General features: G+C 49.2%; 1 protein-coding gene and 1 long non-coding RNA gene across 2 annotated transcripts in view; one reads left to right on the top strand and one right to left on the bottom strand.

The window, feature by feature from the left end:
* Nucleotides 1–26,631, top strand: part of AOAH (acyloxyacyl hydrolase) — a 124,271-nt gene that overhangs the window by 47,268 nt on the left and 50,372 nt on the right. Inside the window, exons 6-11 of the mRNA XM_036247343.1 lie at nt 2,823–2,893; nt 5,177–5,237; nt 6,381–6,451; nt 7,553–7,601; nt 7,900–7,948; nt 9,732–9,826. Of these exons, the coding sequence (XP_036103236.1) occupies nt 2,823–2,893; nt 5,177–5,237; nt 6,381–6,451; nt 7,553–7,601; nt 7,900–7,948; nt 9,732–9,826 (396 nt within the window). The remainder of the gene's footprint in view (nt 1–2,822; nt 2,894–5,176; nt 5,238–6,380; nt 6,452–7,552; nt 7,602–7,899; nt 7,949–9,731; nt 9,827–26,631) is intronic.
* Nucleotides 14,612–26,401, bottom strand: LOC118620247. The gene is made up of 5 exons (XR_004957384.1): nt 26,282–26,401; nt 20,434–20,539; nt 19,544–19,634; nt 18,999–19,071; nt 14,612–14,695 (listed from the first exon to the last, which is right to left on the bottom strand). It is a non-coding gene; the product is annotated as an uncharacterized LOC118620247 (long non-coding RNA).

A 26,631-nucleotide genomic window follows, 5' to 3' on the forward strand; every position in this document is an offset into this window, starting at 1 on the left:
TCTGTCTGGCGAAGTTCAAATCGAAAGGAAGAGGCTGGCAGGCATGCAGAGAACCTCTGCCACGTCTGTGTCTGTTTCAGTTCTTTTTCAAGGAAATGAGGAGAGGCTAGTCTTCCCCATACTACGTGCTGAAAAGACTGGATAATCAGAGCTCGGGCTGACCTACAGTTCTGGGGGGCCTCTGGACAAGCTAAACCACCCGTCCCTCACATCCTAGCCCCAATGTCTGCGCCATGCATGTCAAAGACAACCGCAGCCTTTCGACTAGGTCTTGACAGGGAACAGCGGTGCAGTGATAACATTTGATTCTGTCGTACTTCTTGTGTGGCCACTACAAGGCTGTCCAAGTACATCATGCGATGTATCGATTGTCATCGGTGTTAAAATCTGCATTGCCGCTGGGTTAGTTAGACCAGGCCTTCAGACCAGAGTAAAGAAGTAGCTGGAACATCTCAGTGCAACCTGACTGTGAACTCTGGGCCTCAGAAGGTGTCTGCATCTCCACCAGTGACACGGCGGCATGTTCCCTGCTGCTCTTCACTCGCCTTGCTGTGTGTCTACCACCCTGACCTCGCTCGGGTGCCAGGTCCCCCCCTTCTCTCCTGCCTTCCATCAGTGGTTCCCCACCACTGGCAGTTTTGTCCTCCCCTGCGGACATTTGGGAAGGTCTGGGGACATTTTTGGGCTCCTGGCATCTAGTGGCTGGACACCAGACATGCTGCTAAACATCCTACAATGCACAGGACAGCCCCACAACTAAGAGTTATTCAGCCCCTATATGTACCCCCATGTTCATAGCAGCACTGTTTACAATAGCTAAGATCTGGAAACTGCCCAAGTGTCCATCAGTAGACGAATGGGTAAAAAAGCTGTGGTACATGTACACAATGGAGTACTATGCAGCTGTAAGAAAGAAAGATCTCTGATCCTTTGAGATGGCATGGAAGGACCTCGAGAGTATTATGCTAAGCAAAACAAGCCAAGCAGAGAAAGAGAAATACCACATGATCTCACTTATTTATGGAATATAATGAACAAGGCGGGCTGATGAATGAAATAGACCCAGAGACATAGAAAGGAGTACGGTTCAGACTGACAAACCCCAAGGTAGGGGGGCAAGGGGGGTGGATGAGATGAACCAAAAAACTTATATGCATGTATGCATAGCCAATGGACACAGACAACAATACAGGGGGTGGGGGGGTTCAGGATGGGAGGAGGGTAAAAATACATAAATACAGGAAGGAAGGAAGGAAGGAAGGAAGGAAGGAAGGAAGGAAGGAAGGAAGGAAGGAAGGAAGGAAGGAAGGGAGGAAGGAAGGAAGGAAAACAAAGTTAGTCAGCCCCGAATGGCAATGGTCAGAAACCCTGGGCTCAGGCCTGAGTCTCCATCTGCCCACAGGTCTCTGTGCCCAGGTCGCCTCCTCCAGGTACCCTCTCAGCCCCGGGGTATCTTCCTGGAGCACATATGTGCTCTCTGCTGAGCACCTTCACGGATGCACGCTGCCCTCGGGATAACACACAGCGAGGATCTAGGCTTGTCGCAACGTCTCCTTCCGTCCACAGTTCGCCAGTCTCCAGCCAGGTTGAAGCGCTTGGCAGTCCTCCAAGACCCCAGACTCCCACAGCACTGTGTGGGGCGTGGGGCACCCCTCAGCCCACCGCCATGCTGCTCCAACACCCTGGGACCTGTTCGGAAGGCAGGTTGTGACTCAGCCGGTCTGCCGTGGGCCTGAGATTCTGCATCTGTAGAAGCTCCCAGGCGGCATCAGTGCTGCGAGTTTGCGATCACACGCTCAGCGGCGAGGACCTGGCCCAGTGGTTCTCACACCTTAGGGGGCATCACAGGGCCTGGAGCCCATGGAAACAAGGGTTACTGAGACCCACCCAGGCTCTCTGAGTCGGTGGGTGGGGGTGGGAGCCACGAGCTGCCATTTGTAGTGAGTCGGCAGATTGCACTTGGCGTCGCCAAGCCAAGCGCACACGGCTGTGCCTCCCTCGCCTTCTGCCCGGGTGAACGCGGGACCGCTGCAGACCTCACAGGCGAGCTGAGCTGGGACGGCCCCCTGTGCTCTCCAGGGCAGGGATCTCCGTGAAGACAAGCACAGACTTCTCCATCCCCACGTCTTGCAGAGACGGGGACACTAGTCAGGGCTGTGGCTCTAACCCTAGAGAGTTGGGCAAACATCACAACAGTCCTAAAGACGGCATTTGTAGCCTGAAAAGGTTGCCTGTTCTTTGCCACAGCCACCAACTCTGTTAATACAGCTCCTAGCCATCCGCAGGACCCTCCGGGCTGGCAGGAATCGACTGTGCCTCTCCCTTCACTGATAAATGGTGATTCCCAAGTCTCCCCACCCTGTCGGCCTCTTTCATCCGAGGAAAGCAGCATGGAAACCAGGCTCTTTCCAAAAGCGCAGCTCATCGGGAGGTCTGGGAGGAAACCACAGTCCCTTTGCTCGTGCTCCGGGCGCTTCTTCAGCACTGTCTTCTGCCCACCCCAGGGAGGGCCTTCCCTCTTCCTCCCTCGCAAGCCCGGCCTGTCTCTCCCGTTAGCCTTGACTTACCCCCCCACAGGGTGGAGGTCTTTTATTCGGCTTTCGGGCTGAGGAACGAGCCAGGCTGAGCACAGGCTCAGAGCAGGACAAGCAGGAAGTGCGGGGACAGGAACAGGAGGCAAGGTCCCTGCAGTAAAATGGCCTGCATTCTGGAGAAAGGAGAATTCGGAAACCCCGACTGTGGAGCCACTAGAAGGGCCTCTAGAAGTTGGGGAGCCTTTCCTTGGACTAAACAACTCTCTTTATTCTTCCTTTTCTCTCCAGAAATATTCCAGAAGCGGTTCTGATATTTGTTCCCTCCCATTTCTGGCCAAGATCTGTGAGAAGATCAAATCGTACGTATGCTCTTTCTACCCTTCTGACCGCTGCGTGGGGTCGCATCTTGGGCTGCCCCGTTCGCTGCAGCCTAAACCATCTTCAGGTGCAACAGGCATCTTCCTGGCAGTGACAGTGGCTTGCTCGGCCCTTGCACAGGAGACCCTGAGCTCTGAACAAAGGATTTTAGACATAGACTCAATATCCGTATCTTTGCACCTCAGGACCTGACTCATACCCAAGGCTGGGACACAGGCTGCTGCTGAAGTCCTGTCTCTCAGCCACTGAGGACCCCAGAAACCACCCAGCTGTGCTGCACCCCATGTGTTCTCTGGGGACGTGGGACATCCACGTTCTTGGCTCCTAGGCAATGCTGTCTCCTGAGCCGGCTCTGAAAATGAGCCACTTAAATGTGTCTGAGCCTCGGTTTCCCCACACCTACATTTAAGGTGTATGCTGAGTTATGGCTGCCCCTCAGAATCACGTGGGATGAATTAAACGCAGACGCCCGCCTGAGATGTAGCGGGAGCGTGCTGGGTTTGCCCAGGCTCCAGGCGGTCTGTCCTCCCAGAGCTCAGTTCTGTTCGGGTTCCAGACCACAGGAGCTCCTGCAAGCCAGCTGTGAGACGTGCTAGCCCGGGTCCCCAAAGCAGTGCCAGCACCCCCTCTTCATGAACAGGAGTGGATGGAGAGACCATCAGGACGCGGGGACTGGAGGGGAAGGTCAGACACAAAGAAGGTGCCGGGAGGCCGAGACGCAGCCTGCTCCCCGGGCCCCCAGCTCTTGTTGAAGGGGGACTCTGCCCCCTCCTTCTGAAAGCATCATTGCATTTGCTACATCAAATATGGATCCACAGGACCCAAAGCGACAACTCTTCATTTGAACCACCTTCGGAAAACTGAGGGTCCGTGGCGGGGCTCTTCCCGGCCGAACTGAACCGGGAAATCCTCCGTGGCTGAGAGCAGAAGCGGTGTGTTTTCCTCTCTCCAGAACTCGTTGCGTCTCGAGCAGAATCTGCACCGTGTCCCGTCCACCCCGTGCTCCGTGGTTTACGAAGCACATTCAAAGGCAGCCTCGGTCATCCTTCAGAGCAACCTGCGGCTCCGTGGTGATGAGGCTACAGCTGAACGTTACCGCCACTGTCCGTGCACCGGGAACTCTTGTCGAGACAACCCTGTAGGGCAGACACCGTGCTTGTCCCCTCTCCTGGAGACCTAAGTCACAGAGCTAGTCATGGAGAACTCTGAGGTCTGAATCCAGCAGCTTGGTGCCAAAGGCCAGGCTCGGAGACCTGCACGTCCCTCGACTCTAGCCCCTCGACTGCAGACCAGCCCCGGGTTCCGGAAATGCCCGACCCACTGGCACAGCCAGCAGGTGGCATCGAGGGGCCTAGGTGTCTGTTGCATAACCCTCCAGCAAACCCCTCCCGCAGCATGCCTGCCCTGCTCTGTGCCTCCCCCTGCCCCAAGGCCTTCACACCACACTGGCGGGGTCCCCCTGTGGGCAGTGTTCCAGCTGCCAGCCTAGCTGGGTCACTCGGCCAGCCTGCCCCAGCGGCCTCCTCACCCACCGCCCGCGTTTGGAGCGCGGAGAGACCCTTTCCCAGTGAGCATTTCAGCCCTGGTGGCCTCCATGGCGCTTAGCACTTAGGGACTCTGGGAAGAAACGAGGGATAAAAAGAGACAAAGCACTACTTTACTAGGAAAAGAAAACCTGCGTAGGATACCAGGCTGCCACCACGGGGCGATCAAGTTTTCCGTCGTTGCGTTCTGATCAGCATTGGCGGAGCCTGTACTCTGTCTTGTATCGTAACAGCGGTAAATCAGGGGGGCCCCTCTTAGCAACCTGCACGCATCAACCCGCAGGTGTCTTGTTGCCCATGAATGCATACAGACCATCGTATCCTAAGCCTCAAGAGTCTCCGCCTAAGTGGTTGAAGAGCAAAGTTGCAAGACAGACTCCATCCCAGAACTGCGTGTGGGACGGACACGTTCGACCTGTGTGCGCCACGCACGCTGATGGGACCAAAACCACAGCCTCCTTCCCAGGACCTCGGCGTCCACACCCACGCCCCCCAAGCTCCGGGGCAGTTATCTGACTCCCCCCGGGCGAGTGAAGTTCAGAGGAAACAGTTCTGCCGGTGGGCAGCAGACACTGCCACGTTTCCCCGTGCTCTGTGTACTCTATTATTAGAACGGGCTTCTGTCACGGGAACGCCACGCAGCCTGAAAATGTCTGTTTGCTTCCACAAACAGCTTCCTTCTTTCTTAGCTCACCAGGTGTTCTGTTTTTCTTCCTCCAGAACTTTAAAGAATTCTGTGCCATTCAGAGATGTCGACTCAGACAAATACAGTGTTTCCCCCGTAAGTATGGTAAAAAGTAACCAGATGGTCGCTGACGACACACCCCTTTAAGAGGGCGAGAGTGAACTCCGCTTGAACGTATTATTAATTCGATAAGACGCCGTTTTGCCATTTTTACGGAGTTTTTGGCATCTTAATAAAACAAAGATTATCGAAGGGGGTCTTAGGCCCGGGTTTTGTTTCCTGGAGCCAGTTCTACGTCTCCATGGGGATTGCAATGAATTCCAAAGGTGCTGGGAATTATTTTGGAAACTCTTAAACCTCCTTCAACTTACTTTTTTAAAGTGTGTGTGTGGGATTATGCAAGTGTGCCCATTTGTTTTGCAGCAATTAGGATGTCAGGATGTTCTTTGCAAAAGAAACAAGCAAGTAACATGTCACAAAGTGCCCAGAGTGAATGATTCATGACGACCGTAGTTACTGAGCCTTTCAAGTCAGGCAGCCCCACCATATAATAAATCCATGTGATTAACTAGATTGCCTAGAGATTTTTAAATTATCCAGTAAAATTATTATTTGACCCAATAAACCAATTGATTAGAACCTTACAAGACTAGTGATTAATAGAGAACGTTCAGCCCTGGCCGGTTTGGCTCAGCAGTTAGAGCGTTGACCTGTGGTCCTGAGGACCCAGGTTCGGTTCCTGCTAAGGGCAGGTACCTCGGTTGCAGTTGGTCCCCGGCCCTGGTTGGTCGTGCGGGTGGCAGCCACTCGATGTGTCCCTTTCACATCAATGTTTCTCTCTCTCTCTCTTCCTCTCTCTCCCTCCCACTCTACCTGAACAAAAAATAAAAAATAAAGAATGTTCAGGGAGTTGGGTGGTCCCACAGTTGGTGGAAGTGCACATAGACACACACAAACACACATGCAGGCAGACACACGTGTACATGCACACATATATACACCACGCATACACGTGTGTGCTCACTTGCCCACATAAATACACATTCACACATATGTACCTCCACACCCCCAATAGCATGTATACACATACACACACATACACACACCACCTGCTATTGGCCCTGGTCCCATGCTACATTTCGCCTCACACAGCATGTTTGGTCACACTAATCTTAATTTATGCCCCTCATCGCTTCGCGTGAAGGCACAGCTGACCCTCCCGTGTGCCCTTGGTTGCAGACACTGCGCGGCTACCACTGGCGAGGGAGAGACTGCAATGACAGCAACAAGATGGCATACCCGGGCAGAAGGTAACTGTCTCCGCTGCTCACTGATCCTGAAAATTATCTTCTGAAAGGGAGGCAGGCAGCATCATTCCCTTCCCCAGCCAAGCGGGTGTGTCCAACAGACAGAAGGGCCCCCTATCCGGGATGAAGTCAAGCTCAGTGAAAGCCAGAACATCATTTGTGCAAGAAAGGCTCAGTGAGCACCTGCTAATTGCCAAGCCCCCTGCGCCACCCCAGGTGGCAAACAAGATAGAAATAGGCCTCCTCTCGTGGAGCTTCGGGTCTCGAGGGAGAAACAGCCCTATCCACATTACTGTGGGTTTTACCCAGACACCGCCGCATGGGGCCGGGCCCAGAAACAGCCGCCTCTCCCACCAGGACCGAGGAGGGGGCTCCAGTGAGTGACCAACATGTGACATTCGAGTCCTGGCTGATGTTCGGACAATCACCTCTCTTACTTCCAAAAATGGATATGTCCCCTTTGCTGTGGCCATCGCGCCAAAGCACCGAGTTAACCAGATGCTCGGATTGGAGACACATTTTAATGGCGTCACCTGTCTAAATATAAGGGGCTGCAGGCTCGTTGAGGATGCGCATTAACACTGTCCCACCACAACGCGGTTCAGGAATAGAGTCCATCACGAAAAGACTGGACCTGGCCCACCGTCCCAACAAACGTCCCAAACCAACGTCGTGGCAAGGGGCCGAGCAGAGACGTCTGTCCATTACAGCGCACAGTGTGTGGCTCTCGCCTTCCATAACCTGTTGTCACCCTGGCCGGTTTGGCTCAGCGGTTGGACCGTCGGCCTGCGGTCTAGAGAGACCCGGGTTCGGTTCCCGCTGAGGGCATGTACCTCTGTTGCAGTTTGTCCCCGACCCTGGTTGGGTTGTGCGGGAGGCAGCCACTTGATGTGTCCCTTTCACATCAATGTTTCTCTCTCTCTCCCTCCCTCCCACTCTATCTGAACAAAAATGTCCTCGGATGAGGATTTTAAAAAAATAATAATAACCTGTTGTCTATCAGTGACACTTTGGGTACCACTCATGGGTGCGTTTGTTCACGAAGCTAACAGGCGCTAAGTGACAAGTGAATGCCGGAGACTAACGCTGACGTTTTCCTCTTAGACCAGACAACTGGGACGTCCATCAGGATTCCAACTGCAACGGCATCTGGGTGAGCAACTCGATTAACACTCCCCCGCCCCCGAAACCCCGTTCCGACGTGGGTCTGTCACACCCGAGGAAGACGACAGCCCGACGTTTCTGGATCGCCCCTTATTCCTGCCTCCAGTTCCTGAAAGCCCAGCTCGCGTCCACGGAGCGCTGCTGTGTTGGATTAAGGACTCGAGAGACTTTAAAGGATTTTATCTACTGATTTGCCTTCGTGCTTTTAAAGCCATTTGGGGAGGATTTATGTGTGCGTCTCATCAATTTAAAAACAAACTGCTAATCCTGTCGCTTCTCTCTGAAAGGGTGTTGATCCAAAAGATGGAATTCCCTACGAGAAGAAATTCTGTGAAGGTATGAACTGCAAAAGCCGGTTTGGTTATTACGACAGGACATTCTTCTTTCTAGCCTGAGTCCACCTGAAGGGAACAGACCCCCAAGTAACATCACGCCTGGCGGGACTTAAATGTGACCAATTTACACTTATTTTCATGACAAATCCATAAGAGATAGGAGAAGGGTTATGGAAAAAGAAGGCAAATTCTAGAGAAAGCAAAACTGCGTTTGTTTAATTGACTCTTTTGTCTGAGGATTGGAAGAGCTGAGGTATAGAAAACAGGGTGAGTGACTGCAATCCAACACTTCTCCAAATAAGAAAGTCAGTAGAGGTGATGGTTTGTAACTTGTCCGTGTCCTTCTGGAAACACAGCAAGTTCAGGTGTCTGGAGTTGTACCGACAGCATCCCCGTGTCAGCTGGAGTAAGACTCACACCTGGGTGACTCGAGGGCCCCTCTAAGCTACAGCCTTTGGAGTTCCCAAAACAGCCGAGCCAAAGCTGTGTTCTAAACTCCGAAATGCCTCTGACGCGTGGGCTCCCGGTACTGTCAGGAGAAACCTGTTCCCACCCACATATTGCTAAGAACCTGCTCCCAGTGATGCTGAGTCTCCAGCAAGACCTCTGGTAGCATCACTCTTTTATGCTTAGGCAATGGTTTTCTCCAGCATTTAAAAGCGTTTCATTCATTCATTCAACAGGTATTTCCTGAATGTCTATTCCTATTAAGTACCAAGAGCTGTCCCTGGGTCTGAGTTTTCGCGGCAGACATGATGCAGGCCTTGCCCTCAGCCAACTTCATGTATAATTACAGTTAAGCTCTCAGAGAGGCAGAAAGGTCGGAAACACACAGTTACGGGTTTAGAAATGCCTGATGGACGAATAAAAGAATGAATGAACAAACAAACAAATGCATAAAGAATCTCAGATCTAAGTGAAAATCCTGGTATAAGGCTCTGGGGTCACTGTGGGAAGTGTCTTGAATTCCCCACATCTGCACCCCTCCTGATGTCCAAGTCTTCTCAGTCACCATCCGTGTGGCCAAGCTGTCACAGGGGTCCCAGACAAGAAGCCACTGGAGTGAGGGTAATTGGGGGGGCGGGGGGGTCGTGGGGGAAGGAGTCTCCCCTCCCTGACTCTGGGAGGCACCAGTGAATTCTTCCAGGATCTTAAGGGATTTGGAAGAGTATGTGCATCACCCATGGGTGGATGATTTGTATCGATGGGCCTCAGAATCCCATTAAGTGATTCTTAACCTCCAAACACACCAGAACGCTCAGGGACCTTTGTGTCGCCATCTCTCCATCACTCAGCAGAACCGTCCATCCAGTGCTTTTGCGTATATGGATTAAGAGCTTTAAGGGGTCATAACATCTTTGCTAAATCAAAATTGCTCCAGGAGATCAGTAGTTCTTAAAGTGAATTATAACAGAAATCGGTGTGCTGTCCACAGAGCAATTTCCAGAACCAAAATTTAGGGCACATTTTCGAGTCCAGATAAAGTTTGGATTCACGTATCATCCGTCATTCGCTCAGGACGTCTCACGGCAGTTTGTTTTATGCTGAGCTGGGGAGCACGCCGTCATCTGTACGGCTTAGCCAACGGTGTCGATGGCGCGGAGATCTCATTGAGCTCCGAGACGCTCTGTCCCTCACTCTGCGGCACACAAGGGTGGCAATGCATCACTGTTAAGATGCTCTGTGCGTGGAATACACACCAGGTACCCGCTCTCCCAACTGCACAGTCTGGAGGCTTTAAACTACCCGAGAGCAGAAATAACGCCAATGAATTGTGCCCCTAGGTTCAGAGCCCAGGGGGATCATTCTGCTGGGAGACTCAGCTGGGGCTCATTTCCACATCCCTCCGGAATGGATCACGGCTTCGCAGATGTCCTTGGTAAGTCATTTTGGCAGTAATGGTCCCGGCCGTGTGGCCTTTGTGTGTGTTTCTCTGTACTCTCTCTAAATGGGATGCCGACTCTAGACAGGTGCAAATTTTCCTGCTCAGCAAAATCCACCATAAAAGACACATCCTTTTCAGTTTGGTTCATTTCAAACAGTGTGGTAAGCGACAGGAGGGCATTGTCACAACAGGCTCGAAACCAGAGCACCTCCCCTGGAGAAGGGCGAGGTGCCCCTGCTGAGCGGAGAGACACGGAGGCCCAGTGGGGAAATCACTGTCCCACAGATGGTACCTCTGGGGTGGTTCCCTCCTGCCTCTCCTAGAAAACTGAAACTCTGGCCCAGAGAAATTCAAATACAGAAATGATCCATTCTTTCTTTCTTTCTTTTTTTTTTTTTTTTTTGGTTAATCCTCACCTAAGGATATTTTTCCATTGATTTCTACATAGAGTGGGAGGGAGGAAGGGAGGGAGGGAGAGAGAGAAACATCAATGTGAGAGAGACACATCAATCGGTTGCCTCCCACACAATCCTGACCAGGGTCAGGGATCGACCCTGCAACCCAGGTGTGTGCCCTTGCCCGGGAATCGAACCTGTGACCCTCAGTCCTCAGGCTAACGCTCTAACCTCTCAGCCAAACTGTCCAGGGCAATCAATTCTTTCTTGACCCCTTCTTCTCAGACTAAAGAAATTGGACATGAACCTGAATAGGCTCTGAACCTCTCCCAAGTCCCCAAACTGGGCAAACATAGACACCCCCCCCCTTTGTATCGATGAGCAGGCTGAGAAACATCGGGTATATAAAAAAACGCTCCTGCCCTGGCCAGTTTGGTTCAGCGGTTAGAGCATTGGCCTGCGGTCCAGAGAGACCCGAGTTCGGTTCCTGCTAGGGGCACGTGCCTCCGATGCAGTTTGTCCCCAGCCCTGGTTGGTCGTGCGAGTGGCAGCCACTCGATGTGTCCCTTTCACGTCGATGTTTCTCTCTCTCTCTCTCTCTGTTCCTCTCTCTCCCTCCCGCTCTACCTGAACAAAAAATGGAAAAATGTCCTCAGGTGAGGATTAAATAAATAAACAAACAAACAAACAAACGCTCCTAATCTCAAAAGAAGAGTGTCTGTATAAAAAAAGCCAGCTGTAAGAAAGAGTGACATTTCGTAAATACTAAATCCAAATCCTCAGCAGTAATGAGCAGCAATCGTACCACGAAAGAGGCCCGGTCTGAGGTCAGGACGACTCCTGTGGGGGAAGCAGTAACTCCTCGATGGGGGAACGCGGTGGTGATGCCGACGGGCAGGTCGGCCAGCGCCAGAAACAGAAGGACAGCCTGCCAGCCAGCTGGGAAAATTCTGGAACCCAGACGAGGGGCAGGCAGGAGGGGTCCCGGAACTGAACAAGAAACCCAGAAGAAGAGCAAACATCAGGCGAAGAGGAAAAGTGACAAAACCAATAATGAAAGGAGTCTCCTTGCGTTGAGGAAACCTCTGTCTTCAATGCAAAACCTCCGCTGGCCAGGCCAGAGCATAAAAGAGCCCCTCTCCGCACCGTGTCCTGCTTTTCCTGTTATTCCAGCACAAAGAGCAAATCTTTGTCATTCTGCCCAGTGACCAACCAACCAGGGTCCACATCTCTCAGCACCACATTTCTGACACAGTGGGGTGGCCTCTGCAGGGGTCTGAGAACCAAAAATTGTGCGTCAGAAACTGCCAGGGCGTTGGTCCGACCTGAGGGCCACGGAAGCTTATTCCCAGGCGTTCAGAGATTCAGAAGACATCCCAGACGTATGTCTTCCTGGAAAAGAATTATTTTAAAAAGCATTCCAGTTCTCTCTGAGCATGATTTTATCAGATGAAGGTCAAAGAAAAATCATTACTAGATTTAATTATATAATATCATGCAATATTTGTCAAATGGATGCAATGTCAAAGCTTCGTAAGATAAAAGACAAGTGAAAAAGTCGAATAATATTTATAACCTATAAGGCAGGATTTAAATCCTCTAATAACCAAGAGCTTCTGCTCATCAATAAGAAAAATAAATAAATTCTTAATGGCATAGAACATGACCAATCAATATAAAAAGTTTCATCTTCAGTAGGAATCAAAGAAACACAAATTAAAATGAAAATGCAGTATCACTTATCATCTGTCAAGTAGGCAAAGGTTAAGAAGGGATAAGGGCCTCGTATTAGCAAGATTATGGTAAAACGGACGTGTTCCTCCACTGCCAATGGGAGCTGGAGACGCTTGAACTTCTCCGTAAGGAAGTTCATTATGTACAAAGTGACAGTAAAAGGTTCATGGTTTTAACCAGTAAGTTCACATCTGGAAATTTACCTTTGAAACTGACCAGTCATTTGCTCAAGAATCTACGGGCATGAGTATTCATCAGAGAGCTATTTATAAGAGCAACAGTGAGAAAAGAAATATTAAAAAATAGGGGATTAACGATGTAAAATTATATTTCAGCCATAAAATGAAACACTATGCAACCATTCATACTTTAGGCATCATAGACACAGTTACTGGCGAGAAACTGTGTGTGTTAGGGGCAAAAGCAAGGGGCAAAGCGGTAGGTGTGGTCCAGTCCTTGTAAATACCGAATGTGTGTGTCTGGGCGCAAAGAAAATCACTGAAGGTTCTAAATCAGTGTGGTGGACGGCAGAATTCGGGGTAATGTTTTTCAGTGAACTTGTATCATGCCTGCACCAACTATTGTAAGACAAGGTTTGGGGGATTGTTCCGTATTGTTGTCGGCAAACAGCTTGGGGGAAACAGGCTGAAGAAACCAGGGCAGCTCCATTGACCCTGTAAGAGCCCCCTGGAGTGGTGTTGTTGCAGCACAGCCTCGCTCTATAGACACGCAGGGGACAGGTGTCGGAACCGCTTCCTGTCCGCGTCACCTTGAGCAAGCCGCCTACCCAGAAGCGCTGGCGATGAGGATAGACACGATCTCAAGCCAGGCTGTGGGCTCCAGCGAGCTCAAGGCTGTGAAAATGCTCCGAACCGGAGGCTGGATTCAAACCGAGCACCAGTGAGCTGACGCCCAACCCCGCAGGGCAGTGGGGGCCCCTCACCAGGCGGGCCGGGGTCCTCCCGCGTGTCCTCCCACCGCATCTGTGCCTCTGGAGGCGGAGGGGCAGGTTCTCGGGGGAGGACGGCCTCTGGCTCGCCACTGAGCACTAAGTCTCTGGGGAGGAGAAAGACCCACTGAGAAGCCATTTTAAAGAAATCACTCCCGGAAAGCAGTGGTACATACACACAATGGAGTACTACGCAGCTGTAAGAAAGAAAGATCTCTGATCCTTTGAGACGACATGGAGGGATCTGGAAAGTATTATCCTAAGCAAAACAAGCCAAACAGAGAAAGATAAGTATCATATGATCTCACTTATTTGTGGAATATAATGAACATAACAGTCTGAGGAATGGGGTAGTCCCAGAGACGTGGAAGTGGGGTACAGACTGACAATCCCCAGAAGAGGGGGTGGTGGGGGAGAGATAAACCACAGAACTTATATGCATGTATGCATGAATAATGGACAAAGACAACAAAGATGGGGACAGGGCAGGGAGGGGGGGAGGGGGGAAATTAGTGGGGGGAAAGGAGAAACATCTGTATCAAAAATAAATTAATTGCCCTGGCCGGTTTGGCTCAGCGGTTAGAGCGTCGGCCTGCGGTCCTGAGAGACCTGGGTTCGGTTCTGTTAAGGGCGCATACCTCGGTTGCAGTTTGTCCCCGGCCCTGGTCAGTTGTGCGGGTGGCAGCCACTCGATGTGTCCCTTTCACATCGATGTTTCTCTCTCTCTCTCTGTTCTTCTCTCTCCCTCCCACTCTACCTCAACAAAAAATGGAAAAATGTCCTCCGGTGAGGATTAAAAAATAAATTAATTAATAAATAAATTAATTAATTTTTTTAAAAAAAAGAAATCACTCCCACCCTGGCTGGTGTGGCTCAACAGTTAGAGCGTCGGCCCGCGGACCAAGGAGTCCTGGGTTCGGTTCCCACTAAGGGCACGTACCTCAGTTGCAGTTTGTCCCCGGCCCTGGTCAGGGTCGTGCAGGAGGCAACCAGTCGATGTGTCTCTCTCACATTGATGTTTCTCTCGCTCTCTTCCTCCTTCTCTCCCTCCTGCTCTGTCTGAAGATAAATGCAAAAATGTCCTCGGGTGAGGATTAAATAAATAAATAAAAATAAATAAATAAGAAATCACTCCTGCACCCTGGCTGGATGTGGCTCAGTGGGTTGTGGGTTCGATTCCCAGTGCCTGGGCTGCAGGTTCAATTCCTGGCCCTGGTTGGGGTGTGCAGGAGGCAACTGATCGATGTGTGTCTTTCACATCAATGTTTCTCTCTCTCCCTCCTTCCCTCCTTCCCTTCCACTCTCTAAAAATCAATGGGGGAAAAATATCCTCAGGTGAGAAGTAACAACAGCACCAACAAAGGGAGATCTGCTGGAGTCCTGACCATCAGGACTTGCATGGAAACCTTTTTGATCTGCTCTTTGCAACCACAAACGAATTGAAATCCACAGGTGAGCGTTTGTTGGCCTGGGTTTGGATTCTTTCCTGCCCCACTGCATCCCATCACCTCGGGGCAGTACACACTTTTGAGAAATGACTATGAGAAGGAGTAACCAAGTAGGGCTGATGACGAACCCAAATTGAGCATAACGGTAATTAAGAGTCATGAGACTTACCTGCATGTTAATAATGCTGTTGATGGTGGGGACAATATTACAGTTTTAGCATCATTTTGTCATTTATGTCAAGCCCTGGATGTTCTGGTTCCTAAAATGTCTCTTCAGGCCCACACTCCTCTCTAAGCGAAGTAGCCCGTCGCTCCAAGCCCAGGCCCCCTCTGTGAGCTACCATTTGATAAGCATGGATGATGGGACAAGAAGAGTAGAGAGAAATATTTTGCTTAGAAAACTGATGCAGAAAATGAAACTTCGTCACCAAGTTATAGTCAAAGGAATGCTGCACACACCACCCCAAATCTCAGCGACTTAAAACAATCGCCATTTCTTCTCACCCACACAGAAGTTGTCTGGGCTCAGCTGTTCTCCAACGGGCTCTGTTGGTCTTGGCTCCAACCTAAAGGTTAAGTGGAGAACTGCCCCATACATCTCTCCCTCTTCTTGGTCGGACGGTCTATGCCGACTGCGTTTTTTCAGGGTAACAGCAGGTGTGTCAGAGGGCGAGGCCCCTACACAAACACACTTGCTGAGCCACGCCCACCAGCCCACCAGCCCACCAGCCCACCAGCCAAAGCACGTGGAGGGCCCTACCCCCATCGATGGGGAAGGAAGTCTGTCTGCCCCAAGGGAGAGAGGAAGAGAGGGATTATTTACTGTATTGCTTTGATCTAATTATAAATGTTAGATATTCAATAGAGAAAAAGAAGCAAATACAGAAATTATTAACAAATCGTTAAAATTCCCCTTAATTCTACCACCCAGAGAGAATTGTTTTAACATTCTGGAGTATAAGATTGGTTTTGAAATATTCTTTTAATATTCTTCTTAGAAAAAAATGACTGCATAAAGTCAGCATTAGAACTAATTTTGAAAAGTAAAAAAAAATCCCTCGTCATCTCCAATTTTTCCATTCTTTCCCAGCGTTGCACCCCACAATGCACACACACACACACACACACACCCGGCAGTCACATGAATAGCAAGTATACCACTGGTGCTTCTCCTTTTTGACAATTAGTGCTAATCGTAATCATTTTTCCACGTTACTACTTAGTCTTTAGACTTACTATAGTTATCGCTGCTCCACAGTATCTTATTATTTTGTTGTTGTTGTTAATCCTCAATTTTTTCCATTGATATTTAGAGAGAGTGGAAAAAAGGGAGGGAGGGAGAGAGAGAAACATCAATGTGAGAGAGACACATCGGTCGGTTGCCTTCCTCATGGGCCTGGACAGGGGCTGGGGATTGAATCTACAACCCAGGTACATGCCCTTGACCAAGAATCAAACCCAAAATCCTTTGGTCAGCAGGCCGACGTTCTAACCACTGGGCCACACCAACCAAGGCCCACAGAATCTTTTTCTTTAAAAAAAAAAAATTCTTCTTTATTGATTTTAGAGAGAGAAAGGAAGGAAGAGGGAGAGAGAGATAGAAACATTGATTGGCTGCCTCCTGCATGCCTCCCACAACCTGGGCATGTACCCTGACCGGGAATTGAACCGGCGACCTCTAGGTACACGGGTCGACGCTCAACCACTGAGCCACACCGGCCGGGGCCCACAGAATCTCCTTCAGTGTACAAGCCATAAACTATTAAACCATTTATTCCCCCCAAGACCAAATATTAAGCTGATTCATGGTTTCATTTTTTTGGCTACTATGGATCATGCTCCTTGAAAAAAAAAAAAGCCTCCAATTTTTAAAATGTATTCCCTATAGAACCCCTTCCTCTGCACAGGGAGTCAGCCTAGGTACGAGCACCCTGCCTCGCACACATCCAAGAGGTATGTTGAGCTCGGCTGTCTCATTCTTTGGTTGTTTGGCTTTTAATGGTTGGAGCAAGTATAAACAACCGATCACCAAATACTAACCTGGGACCTACTGTGCGCCAAGCCCTGTGACAGGGGCTAATGACACAGTGGTGACAGAGTGGTCCTCAGAGAGCCTCAGGCCCGTGGGAAACAGAGAGCAAATAGGCAACTCCTCTGTGAGACCACGGAACATCTGTGTGCCTCTGTCTCCCTGCAAAGCAGAAGACACCCCTGCAAATGCATCACCCCATCCCAACTGTGCCATGAGAAGGAAGGGCATCCTGGGGCCTCCCTGCACAGCCCCTCTCCTGCTCATGCCGCCCTCTGGGTAAGCGGTGCGGCGCCGGCACGGGGGGGGGGGGGGGGGACTGTTTACAGCTAATTAGACTAGGAGTGTGCTCATTTGGAAAGACATTTGTAGCTCAATAAAGAGTGTGAAGAATCACCCTCGTGGCTCCGCAGAAGCAGGGTCCTGAGCCTCGCCCAGCTGGGGCCAGGCAGACAGTCCTAACCTCCCCCTTAAACAACACCCTCCTCTCCCCCAGACACCCCCAGGCGGCAGAGTCACAATAAGCTTCCATGTCAACTTCAGAAGATTTCAAAGGAAAACAAGGAACAAATCTGAAAACACTTTCATGCTGTCTTTTTTTTCTTTCTTTCTTTTTTTGGAAAAACACTCACTGCTTGAGTTGCTTTGTTGAAAAAGAAAGCAAGGTAGAGAGGTCCCCAAGGCCCGCAATGGATACCGCCCTCCTGCCTCCATCCCCATCTGCTCAAAAATTATTTCCAAAATATAAAAACGCTGTGTTTCACCGAACACAGAATTGGATGGCAGGTTGGGGGCAGGGGGAGCAGGGGGAGAAGCGACTCTGAAACCCAATTTCCCAAATGTTTATCTCGCCAGCAAAGGCTGTTGTCTGCACTTGATAAAATGCTAGCACGACCCCTGGCAGGCTGCTGTCGGAAGGGTAAGCAGGCACGGATTGAATTTCGTGCTGTGTCAAGGACAAAATGAATCCTTAATGAACCCTTAATCTGGCTGCAGGTGATGCATATTCACCCCAGAGCAATGGGGCTCCCATCTCTCAAGCCCTCGTGCGCTTCATTCCTCTTTGAGATGATTTGAGATCAGGTTCGGAGCCTCTTTACTGGCCTGCGCGCAACACAAGCCAGAAGTCTCCAGGCCCCCAGGTGGCTGCCTCCAGCCGGCCCCTCCCAGCCCCCTGAGTTTATCAGTGAGACTAGAGCTTCCATGAAGCAGACATTTCTGGCTGATTTTCATGGTGCATATAAACTACGGAAATTCTGCCTCATCTAGTTTTATGTTGACTCCAGAAGTATTTAAGAGTTAGTCAACGAAAGGAAGACAAAGAACCCAGTAAAAAAATGGGCAGAGGAGCTGAAGAGACACCTCTCCAAACAGGACATACAAATGGCCAAGAGACATATGAAGAAATGCTCAACATCACTAATCATCAGAGAGATGCACATTAAAACAACAATGAGGTATCACCTCACACCTGTCAGAATGGCCGCCATCAACAAATCATCAAACAAGTGTTGGCGAGGGTGTGGAGAGAAGGGGACTCTAGTACACTGCTGGTGGGAATGCAGACTGGTGCAGCCACTATGGAAAACACTATGGTATTACCTCAAAAAATTAAAAATTGAATTGCCATTTGACCCAGTGATCCCACTTCTAGGAATATACCCTAAGAAGCCTGAAACACCAATCAGAAAGAATATATGTATAATATATGTAATATATATGCCATGTTCATAGCAGCACTGTTTACAATAGCTAAGATCTGGAAACAGCCCAAGTGTTCATCAGTAGATGAATGGATAAGAAAGCTGTGGTTACATATACACAATGGAGTACTATGCAGCTGTAAGAAAAGATCTCTTATCCTTTGAGACGACATGGAGGGACCTAGAAAGTATTATCCTAAGCGAAACAAGCCAACCAGAAAAGACAAATACCACATGATCTCACTTATTTGTGGAATATAATCAACATAACAGTCTGAGGAATAGAGTAGACCTGTGGAAGTAGGGTACAGACTGGCAACCCTCAAAAGAGGGGGTTATGGGGGGAGGGAAGAGATAAACCACAGAACTTGTATGTATGTACGCATAACCAATGGACATGGACATGAAAGGTGGGGACAGGGTGGGGGGGATGGGGAGGGGGGTGTCAATGGGGTAAAAAAGGAGAAACATCTGTAACAAAAATAAAATAAATAAGAAAGAAAAGAAAGAAAGAAAGAAAGAAAGAAAGAAAGAAAGAAAGAAAGAAAGAAAGAAAGAGAGTACTCTCTTTTATTCTTATTTTTTTAAGACGAGGAAAGGCTGTTGGTTAGTACAACTGGGCGAAATGGCATTTCCTGCGTCTAAACACTTTGCAGCCTGTCAGGTTGAAGATGCTCAAAGGGAAGAAGAGAAGCCTCTATCCGAGCTGCTTCTGATTTATTCCATCAGAAAAGGGTGGTGCGTTCACCATGCTGAATCCTTTTCTCCGAGGGGGATCAGGCCACGGGAGCAGGATGTTCTGCTCTCTTCCCCTATTCAGGAGCACAAGCCAGATGGGCCGTTGCCTTGAGGCCTGATCAATTGAATGCCTGTTGTTCCTGCCCAAGGTAAGCATCTGGGTCTCTTACCTGCCAGCCAGGCTGGGTGCTCTTGTAGGCTCGTGCTTCCGAAAACATCAGTGATCTTAGCCCTCACTGCCGTCTGCGAGAATTAAAAAAGACAAACGTTCGTTGTTATTAAAAACAGCAAGAGGAAATTATTTTTAAGCTCCATGCTTCTGAAAGGCATTCGTAATTACTCAGCCACATGCCTGCTCTCTAGCTTGTTAGATGGAGATATCCACACAGGGAGGCAGCGTGAGTCCTAAACACCTGTGCCTTCTGGTGTGCTGCTAAGATCGGGGTGCAGACTCTTGCCCCCTAATTAATTGTATCTACCACTCGGCTCCCCTCTCCCTCAAGTTCCTCCACCATAAGATGGGACTAACTCATCACAGGGGAAACACGTAGAATCTCAAACCCACTGGAATGCAGAAAGAGGAGATTTGGGCATTTAAAAATGGTTTTGGATGGCTGGAATCAATTGCTACACATTATTCATTCATTGGATCAGTCAACTGTCTAATTCCCTCCAGGCCGCTTCTTGGGGGGATGAAGGGACAGCGAATACCCACCCAGCTCTTGTTACTGTACAATTTCCTGGAAATTTCCAACTCAAGGCAATGGCTGCAAGGTTAGTCAGATGGATGAACTAAACCGTAACTCCTAGAGGAAATCAAGGGAGCATCATGAAACACCGGTCCAAAGGTTCCTGAGACAGAAACGGAGAACAGCGTCACCGAGCCAAGAGTTTAAAGCCCGACTGACAAAGAGCCCACAGGAAAGAAGATCAGGAAGGAGCAGTAATGCACATGAGAGCCAGCAAGAAGGGTGAATGGATCAGTCCTTCCTAGAAGACTAGTTATGAAGCAAGCAGGCTCTAGGCTTAGCTGCTGTAACAAAGAATCCCAAAATCCAATGACTTAAAATGGAAGTGTGTTTTCCTCTCATAGTAACCCAGAGGAAGGCAGTCCAGGGCTGCAGGAAAGGTAGACCATCCTCAACGTGCAGGTGTCATCTCTGCGTCCCAGGTGGCTGCTCCCATTCTTACCCCCTCCCACCTGCGGGAAAGAAAAAGGACCATTCCTTGGGAGAACTTGACACAGAGGTAGAACCTGGTCACAGGCCACCCCGTGCTGCAGCAGAGGTGGCCCAGCGCAGTCCTGGCTGGACAGCAGGCGCCCAGCCAACACTGGAAAAGCTCTATTATTAGCGACACAGAACAGAGATAAGGGTGGACAACTGGAGCTCTAGGTGTGAGAAGCAGTCTCTAAGGCGCTTCAGGTCTCATTGGAAAGATAGACACACAAACTCACAAACATAATAATAACATGAAGTAGATATTTCTATGTGTTTACCACACGCCAGGCATGGTACTTAGCATTATCTCATTTAATACTAAATGACCCTGTGATTACGTGTATTTTATAAAGAAATGGAGACTTAGAGAGAGGAGCTAACTTACCCAAGGTAATGCGGTTAAACATGGAGCTCAGCTAGAAACTGAGTCTGGCCAACCCTGGAGCAGAGGTCAGCAAACAATGTCCCTTAGGCCAAATGCGGCCCTCCACCTGCAAATAAAGTTTTATTAGAATGCAGGATGCTCATTTATTTACATGGTGTCTATGACTGCTTTCAACTACAAAGGCAGAACCGAATGGTCTCAACAGTGAGGAGACAGGCACCCTGGCCAGAGGTACAGCAGTAACCAGGGCCATCATCTATGCAAGTCAGGAGAAGAGAAGCAGCAAGGGTCCGTGGTAGCTTCTCAGGCTGAGATGAAAGAGAGGGGAGGGAGAAAATGAGGTCATTTCCGGTACTGGGGGGTGGGAGCCCGGTTCAGGCCTGGTCATTGGGCCCCCACTCACGGCTTCCAATGGTCTTCTCTCCGCGGCTTGATTGTGCACTTTGGGCTTCTGCCAAAGCCAAATTCAAGATATGACCTCTCTGAAAAAGAGAAGCTACCCTCAACCCAGAAAAATGACAGCCTGGTGCTTTAGAAATGACCCTGCTCTTGCAAAGCCAAGCAAAGATGTCAAAGCACCCCCTTTCTGATAGGCGCCCTATGGGACTGTTTCTGGCCCTCAAAGGACTTACTTGTCCTGTTGGTGGAAGAATTGGTTTCACTGGCCCTGTGAAAGAATTGACGTGTGATACGCTTTGTAAGAGCAGGCCATTTAAACTCCTGTTTTCTCACTGTTACGGATCTTGATACCGTTCTCCGGTCGCTCTACAAATGATGATGGAAGGAACTGAATTCGGTCAAGTCCAACTGCGAGATGCGTTTTCATTTGGTGTGAGACAGTTCGATAAGTGCATCCCTCGGTTCATGCATTGAATAAATAAATCATGGGGCTACAGATGAAATAATAAATAATAGAAAAGGGGAAAGGAAGAAACTAAGAGGAGATGACAAGGTAACAAAATAATAAAAAGAGCTGTTTCCAGGCAAAGTGATGAAAGATTATTGCCTGCCATTGTGCCTTCTATGTGTTCACTGGCCACATTTTGCTAGAATTCTTTATTTGACTGTTTCCTCGCGGTCTCATATAGTTTTGAACTGGCGTAGGATCAGATGAAAGGCTGTACCTTTTCCCTGGAATTTATTGACTGAGCTCAAGTTGAAGTTCACATGTGCGTTGAGTAGTTATTGTTCTTGTTACTGGTCAGCTGGTCTGTCATATGTTTTAAGCTGCTAAATGTGGGGTAATTTTTTACATAGCAATGGATAACTGGTATACTTGATGTCTGAGGTGCTCATTTTGAGGGGGAAGTTGTGGATGTTCCTTGTGCATAATATTATCAGTTCGGCCTTGGGGTTTTGTACGTGGCATTGCTTAAACTCTGCCTGGCTCCTTCTTGCTAACCTTGCAGGACTCAATCAGACCACAGGTCTGTAAGACTCTTTCCCCGATTCCCCACATGTGGGATGGGTATTTCTTTCTACATGCTGACATAATGCCTGGATTCATATCTCCAAGCGTTCAGTTCTATTGAGCACTTACAATTCTAAACTATGCATGAACTGTCTTTTCAAATCCTCTCAACCACCCAGTGAGATAGGTGCTGTTATTGGTGCATTTTATAAAGAAACTGAGACATGGAGGAATTAGGGAAAGTCCTGAAGGTTACCCAGCGGGGACGGTGAGCTCCACGCAGGAACTTACAACGGCCTGATGAAGCGGTCAGCAGCGTGCCCGTCACAGGCTGGCACGTAATGTGCCTCTCCCTCCCCCTCTCACATTTCTGATGAATTACAGGGCAACAGGAACCTCCATATGAGACTCATTCCACTGCTCACGGGATTCTAAGGTTTACGAGTCAAACTCAGAGCGTTCAACTATGCCCTGCAGCTGTCCATATCCTATCACTGGCTGGTGAGAACAGTGCTGCCCCACCCAGGTGGCCCTGAGGCTCCAGAGGCAGGAGCAGATGTGTATTCTCTCCCTGTCCCCCAGGTCTTCACTGGTCAGGCTGCCCTGGAAGAGGCACCTCCAGGCTAGCAGTGAGCCCACGATGTGCCGTGTGGCTGCCTGTCCCCAGCGTGTGTCGGGGCAGAGCAGGCCCTGGGAGTCTGTGTGGGGTCCCATGTCATTTCAGTATTTACCCCCGAAACAGTCATTCTGTGTTCTTCCTAAGTTGTGCATGACTTGCGCCGAAAGAGAAGCGGAAGCAACAACTCTCGGGTAATCTGTGGATTTCCGGACTTTTTACCCAAAGCCGTGTCTGAAAGGCCAGCCCCTCGGCACGCAGCCGAGAAGCCTCGTTTCCAACCACCAGCAAACCCAGCTCAGCCGATGTGGCCCCATGAGACGTGGTAGCTCCGGGGGCAGCAAGGACCAGAAATAAGGGGCTAGTGAAAGCTGAGCTTCACAAGGATCCTGCCTATGCAAAGCCTCTCCCCTTCTCATCCCCCTGGAACCTGGGTTCGAATCCCAGCCTCTCGGTGTCCCACCTCTGCGACCTCCACGAGCCAGAGGCAGCCACGGGAGGTGCCATTAGCAAAGGGGCTTTTCAATATCTACTTAGTCTGAGGCTCAGGCGTTTAATTTCCTGTTCCTCTGAGGCCTACACACTTGTTCTTTTCTAAGAGGCAAAATCCAGTATCTGATACATAGTTATTGCTCAGAAAGTGTTAGTGGAAGGGAGAGAGGCAGAGAGGGAAATGACGGGTCCCTGAGGCACAGGCCTGTTGGAGGAAGTTTAACTGTTGATACAAGTGTCCTAGCTTAGCACCCGCCACGTAAGGGAGATGCTGTATCAGTTCCCTTTCCCGCTCTGGCTTAAAATGCAAAAGTTGTCTGGGAATCGGCCTCGTGAAGGGGTGTGCATGCGTTTGTAGGACTCATTCGCATTTCAAAGCCTGAAGGATTGGGACCAGAGCCAGGAAGTGTGTGTGAAGGTCAAGGAGGACCCTTGACGTTTCTCAGGTTGGCATTCCGATTGAACAGGGACCGAAGTGCTGAGGAAGCGGGGACCTTGGGCATGAGTGGCCTCAGAAGGCAAGAGGCAGGGACTGTGGGACTGAGTGGCATAAAGCCGGAGGGACGCCTCCCCCGTTCACCGGCAGGACAGCTGAGGCAGTGGCCAGTGCCCAGGACGGGGATAGCTGCAGCCCTGCTGCTGACAGGTAGCTGTTGTCTGAGTCCCAGCCCATGACACTTGTCCCGTTATCCACAGGTCAGCCTAAGAGCTTTTTTCTTCTTTGCGTAAGAAAACCAAAACTTTTCTGCTTTGAGAATTTAGATCCTAGGAAATAAGTAAAAAACAAGTATATTTATTTAATTGATGATGGTATTTTTTTATGGAATCTTAATTTTTTAATTGAATTCATTGGGACTACATTGGTTAATAAAACCATATAGGTTTCGAGTGTCCATTTTTAAAATACATCATCTGTATATTGTATTGTGTATTCACCACCCCAAGTCAAGTCTCCTTCCATCATTACTTATCCCCCCTTTACCCTCTTCCACCTCCCCACGCACCCCCCCCCTTCCCTCTGACGATCACCATACTGTTATCTGTGTCTTTTTTTTTAGCTTAAGCCCTTCACCTTTTTCACCCAGCCCCCCAACCCCCCCTTCCCTCTGACAGCTGTCAGTCTGTTCTCTGTATCTATGAGCTTGTTTCTCTTCTGGTTGTTCCTTTATTTTGTTTATGAGATTCCACACATAAGTGAAATCATATGGTATTTGTCTTTCTCTTGCTGCCTTATCTCGATGAGAATAACAATGATGGTAATGATGGTATTTTTCACATATTTTTCCATCAGCTGCAGTTTCGTCCGAGTGACTTTGTACTACTTGAAAATAATCAATTTAGGTCTAACTCAGTGAGGAGTGACAGAGAAGGAAATACACTGTGCAAATTCCCCGCAGCACTGCCGGGTCGGGAGGGCTCCAATGGAACAGTGAAATAAAGGGACCACAAGATTCCCTTTGTCGCAGGGAAAGTGCGGAGCCAGCTGAACTGTGACTGAAGGCATCACTCTTTCTCTCACTGCAGGTGCTGGAAGAAACCCAAACATAAGTTGCTTGTTGAATCTAAGGCTTAAAATATTTCCAAATCTCCCCTGGCCAGGTGGCTCAGTTGGTTGGAGCACTGTCCCGTGCACCAAAAAGTTGCAGGTTCGATTCCTGGCCAGGGCACATGCCCAGGTTGTGAGCTCGAAGCCCAGTAGGGGGCGTGCAGGAGGCGGCTGATGGATGTTTCTCTCTCACATGTGTGTTTCAACCTCTCTCTCTCTCTCTAAAAAATCAATAAAAACATATTTTAAAAATATGTATATTTCTTAGGACATAAAAACACTTTTATGTCATTGATAAAATCAAAAGAAATTTTGAAACAATGAAATAGTTGGCGTAACACTCACCGAATATCTTGTGGTCTTTACACATTTGGAAAATTTTTCTTGATAAATATTAAGTCTTCCCACATATGTATATTTAAGGTACATTTAAGATGAGTTTTCTGAGAACATAAATGCTCAAAAGGAATAAGCAGGAGTTGATGAGGGAGATCTCGATTTGCATATTTCCTGCCGTAAATGCCTGAACAATCTCAGGAATAATGTTGCATGAATAAGGCGTTTAGTGTTTAATGTGATATGACTTACACATTCTCTTGTTGCTAGGGTCTATAAAACCTTTGCTATTGGTGGCTGTTACTTCTCATTTTTATCTACCACATTTACTAAGGAAGAAAAATATGAGGAGGCTTCCATGGGTCTGCTCAAATCTTTTTGTTGGCGGGCAATAAAATCCACTCCTCTTAGACTCGGGATAGTCCACTTGGAAAGGGACACTAGGTGACCCGTTCTCAGCATGATGCTTCCCATGGTGTAGGGCTTCTACTTGTCAACCTGCTTCTCGCACTGGCCTTTGACCCCCCAGCAACCCTGCTGACTGCTCTGGTCCACAGGGTAATCATCGATAGCCATAGGAGATACTGAACCGACACCCTGCTAAAGCTACATCCTCCCTAATTTTTGCACAGTGAGGAGTATTAAAACCTCACCATAACACATGAGGGAGGTCTAAAATATTTAACCAGGAAAACACAGATTTGCATTATTTTGACGTTAATCAAATATCCAGGAAAAACCTAGGCAGCTGACTGGCCTTCCTCGGCTCTGGCTGTGGATGCAAATCCGCCGTCGTCCCTCTGTAATTCAGCACCAGCCGCTGTCCACTCCCGCGGAAAGGCTGATGGGTGATTCCAGGGCTGGGGCTGCTGGGGGAGCAGCAAGGTGGCTGAAACAAGCTGGGAGAATCCTGAGAGCGTGGAGACCCCGCCGCCCAAGACAAGGTTGCTGGGCATTTCCTCACCTCTCCTACCCCTCCCCCAACAACCTTACCCGCCGTGGAGATCAGAATTGTATCACCCTCCCTTGACGAAGCTTGGAGGCTGGATGGCGGTGGAACCCCCTTCTAATGTGTCATATCTGAACGTGGAGCTAGCTGTATTTATAGAGCCAGATGTAAAATTCAGATCTGATTCCTACAGCCAAATCTTGGTCCTGTTTTGTGGCTCATTTCAGAATTACCGTCACCTCCATTGTTATTCCAGGCTCGGAGGGTAGCAGACACACCTCCAACCACCAGCAGAGTTCCTACCTCACTCCTTCCTGCGAAAGCCTGGCTCCTCATCCACTGTCCCAAGCTGGGGGCGGTCACTGTGCACATGACTGAGGGAGGGGTGGGCGAGTGTGTGGGGGAGTGTTGTACCGTTCTCTAACCCTTTAACACATTTTGTAGGCTGCTAACTTAACACAGCTCATAAATTCTGCCTACATTTCACAAGCCACCTACCTGCGTACGCACTATCTCAGCTTAACACATCTTATGAGTTTCATCCACTCTGTTTGTTTTTCTTGACTTCTGTAGCAGGATTGAGTATTCTCAAATCCTACCGCAAACACACAAATGGAAGAACCTAGGAGGGGGAAATCAGATTTAAAACAAACAAACAAACAAACACAGAGAAAACATTTGATTATAGTGGCAGGAGAAACAGAAATCAAAACAGAGAGCAGCTGAGTCACGGTAATGGTGGGGTTTTGAGCTGAAAGTGGTGGGTGTCCCTTGCTAACGGGTGACGATGAAATGTCAATCCCTGGACATGCATGGTCCTGAGTACCGAAAACCCATGCCCCCTTCAG

Source organism: Molossus molossus, unplaced genomic scaffold, assembly GCF_014108415.1.
Source record: "Molossus molossus isolate mMolMol1 unplaced genomic scaffold, mMolMol1.p scaffold_m16_p_7, whole genome shotgun sequence".
NCBI classification, from domain to species: Eukaryota; Metazoa; Chordata; class Mammalia; order Chiroptera; family Molossidae; genus Molossus; species Molossus molossus.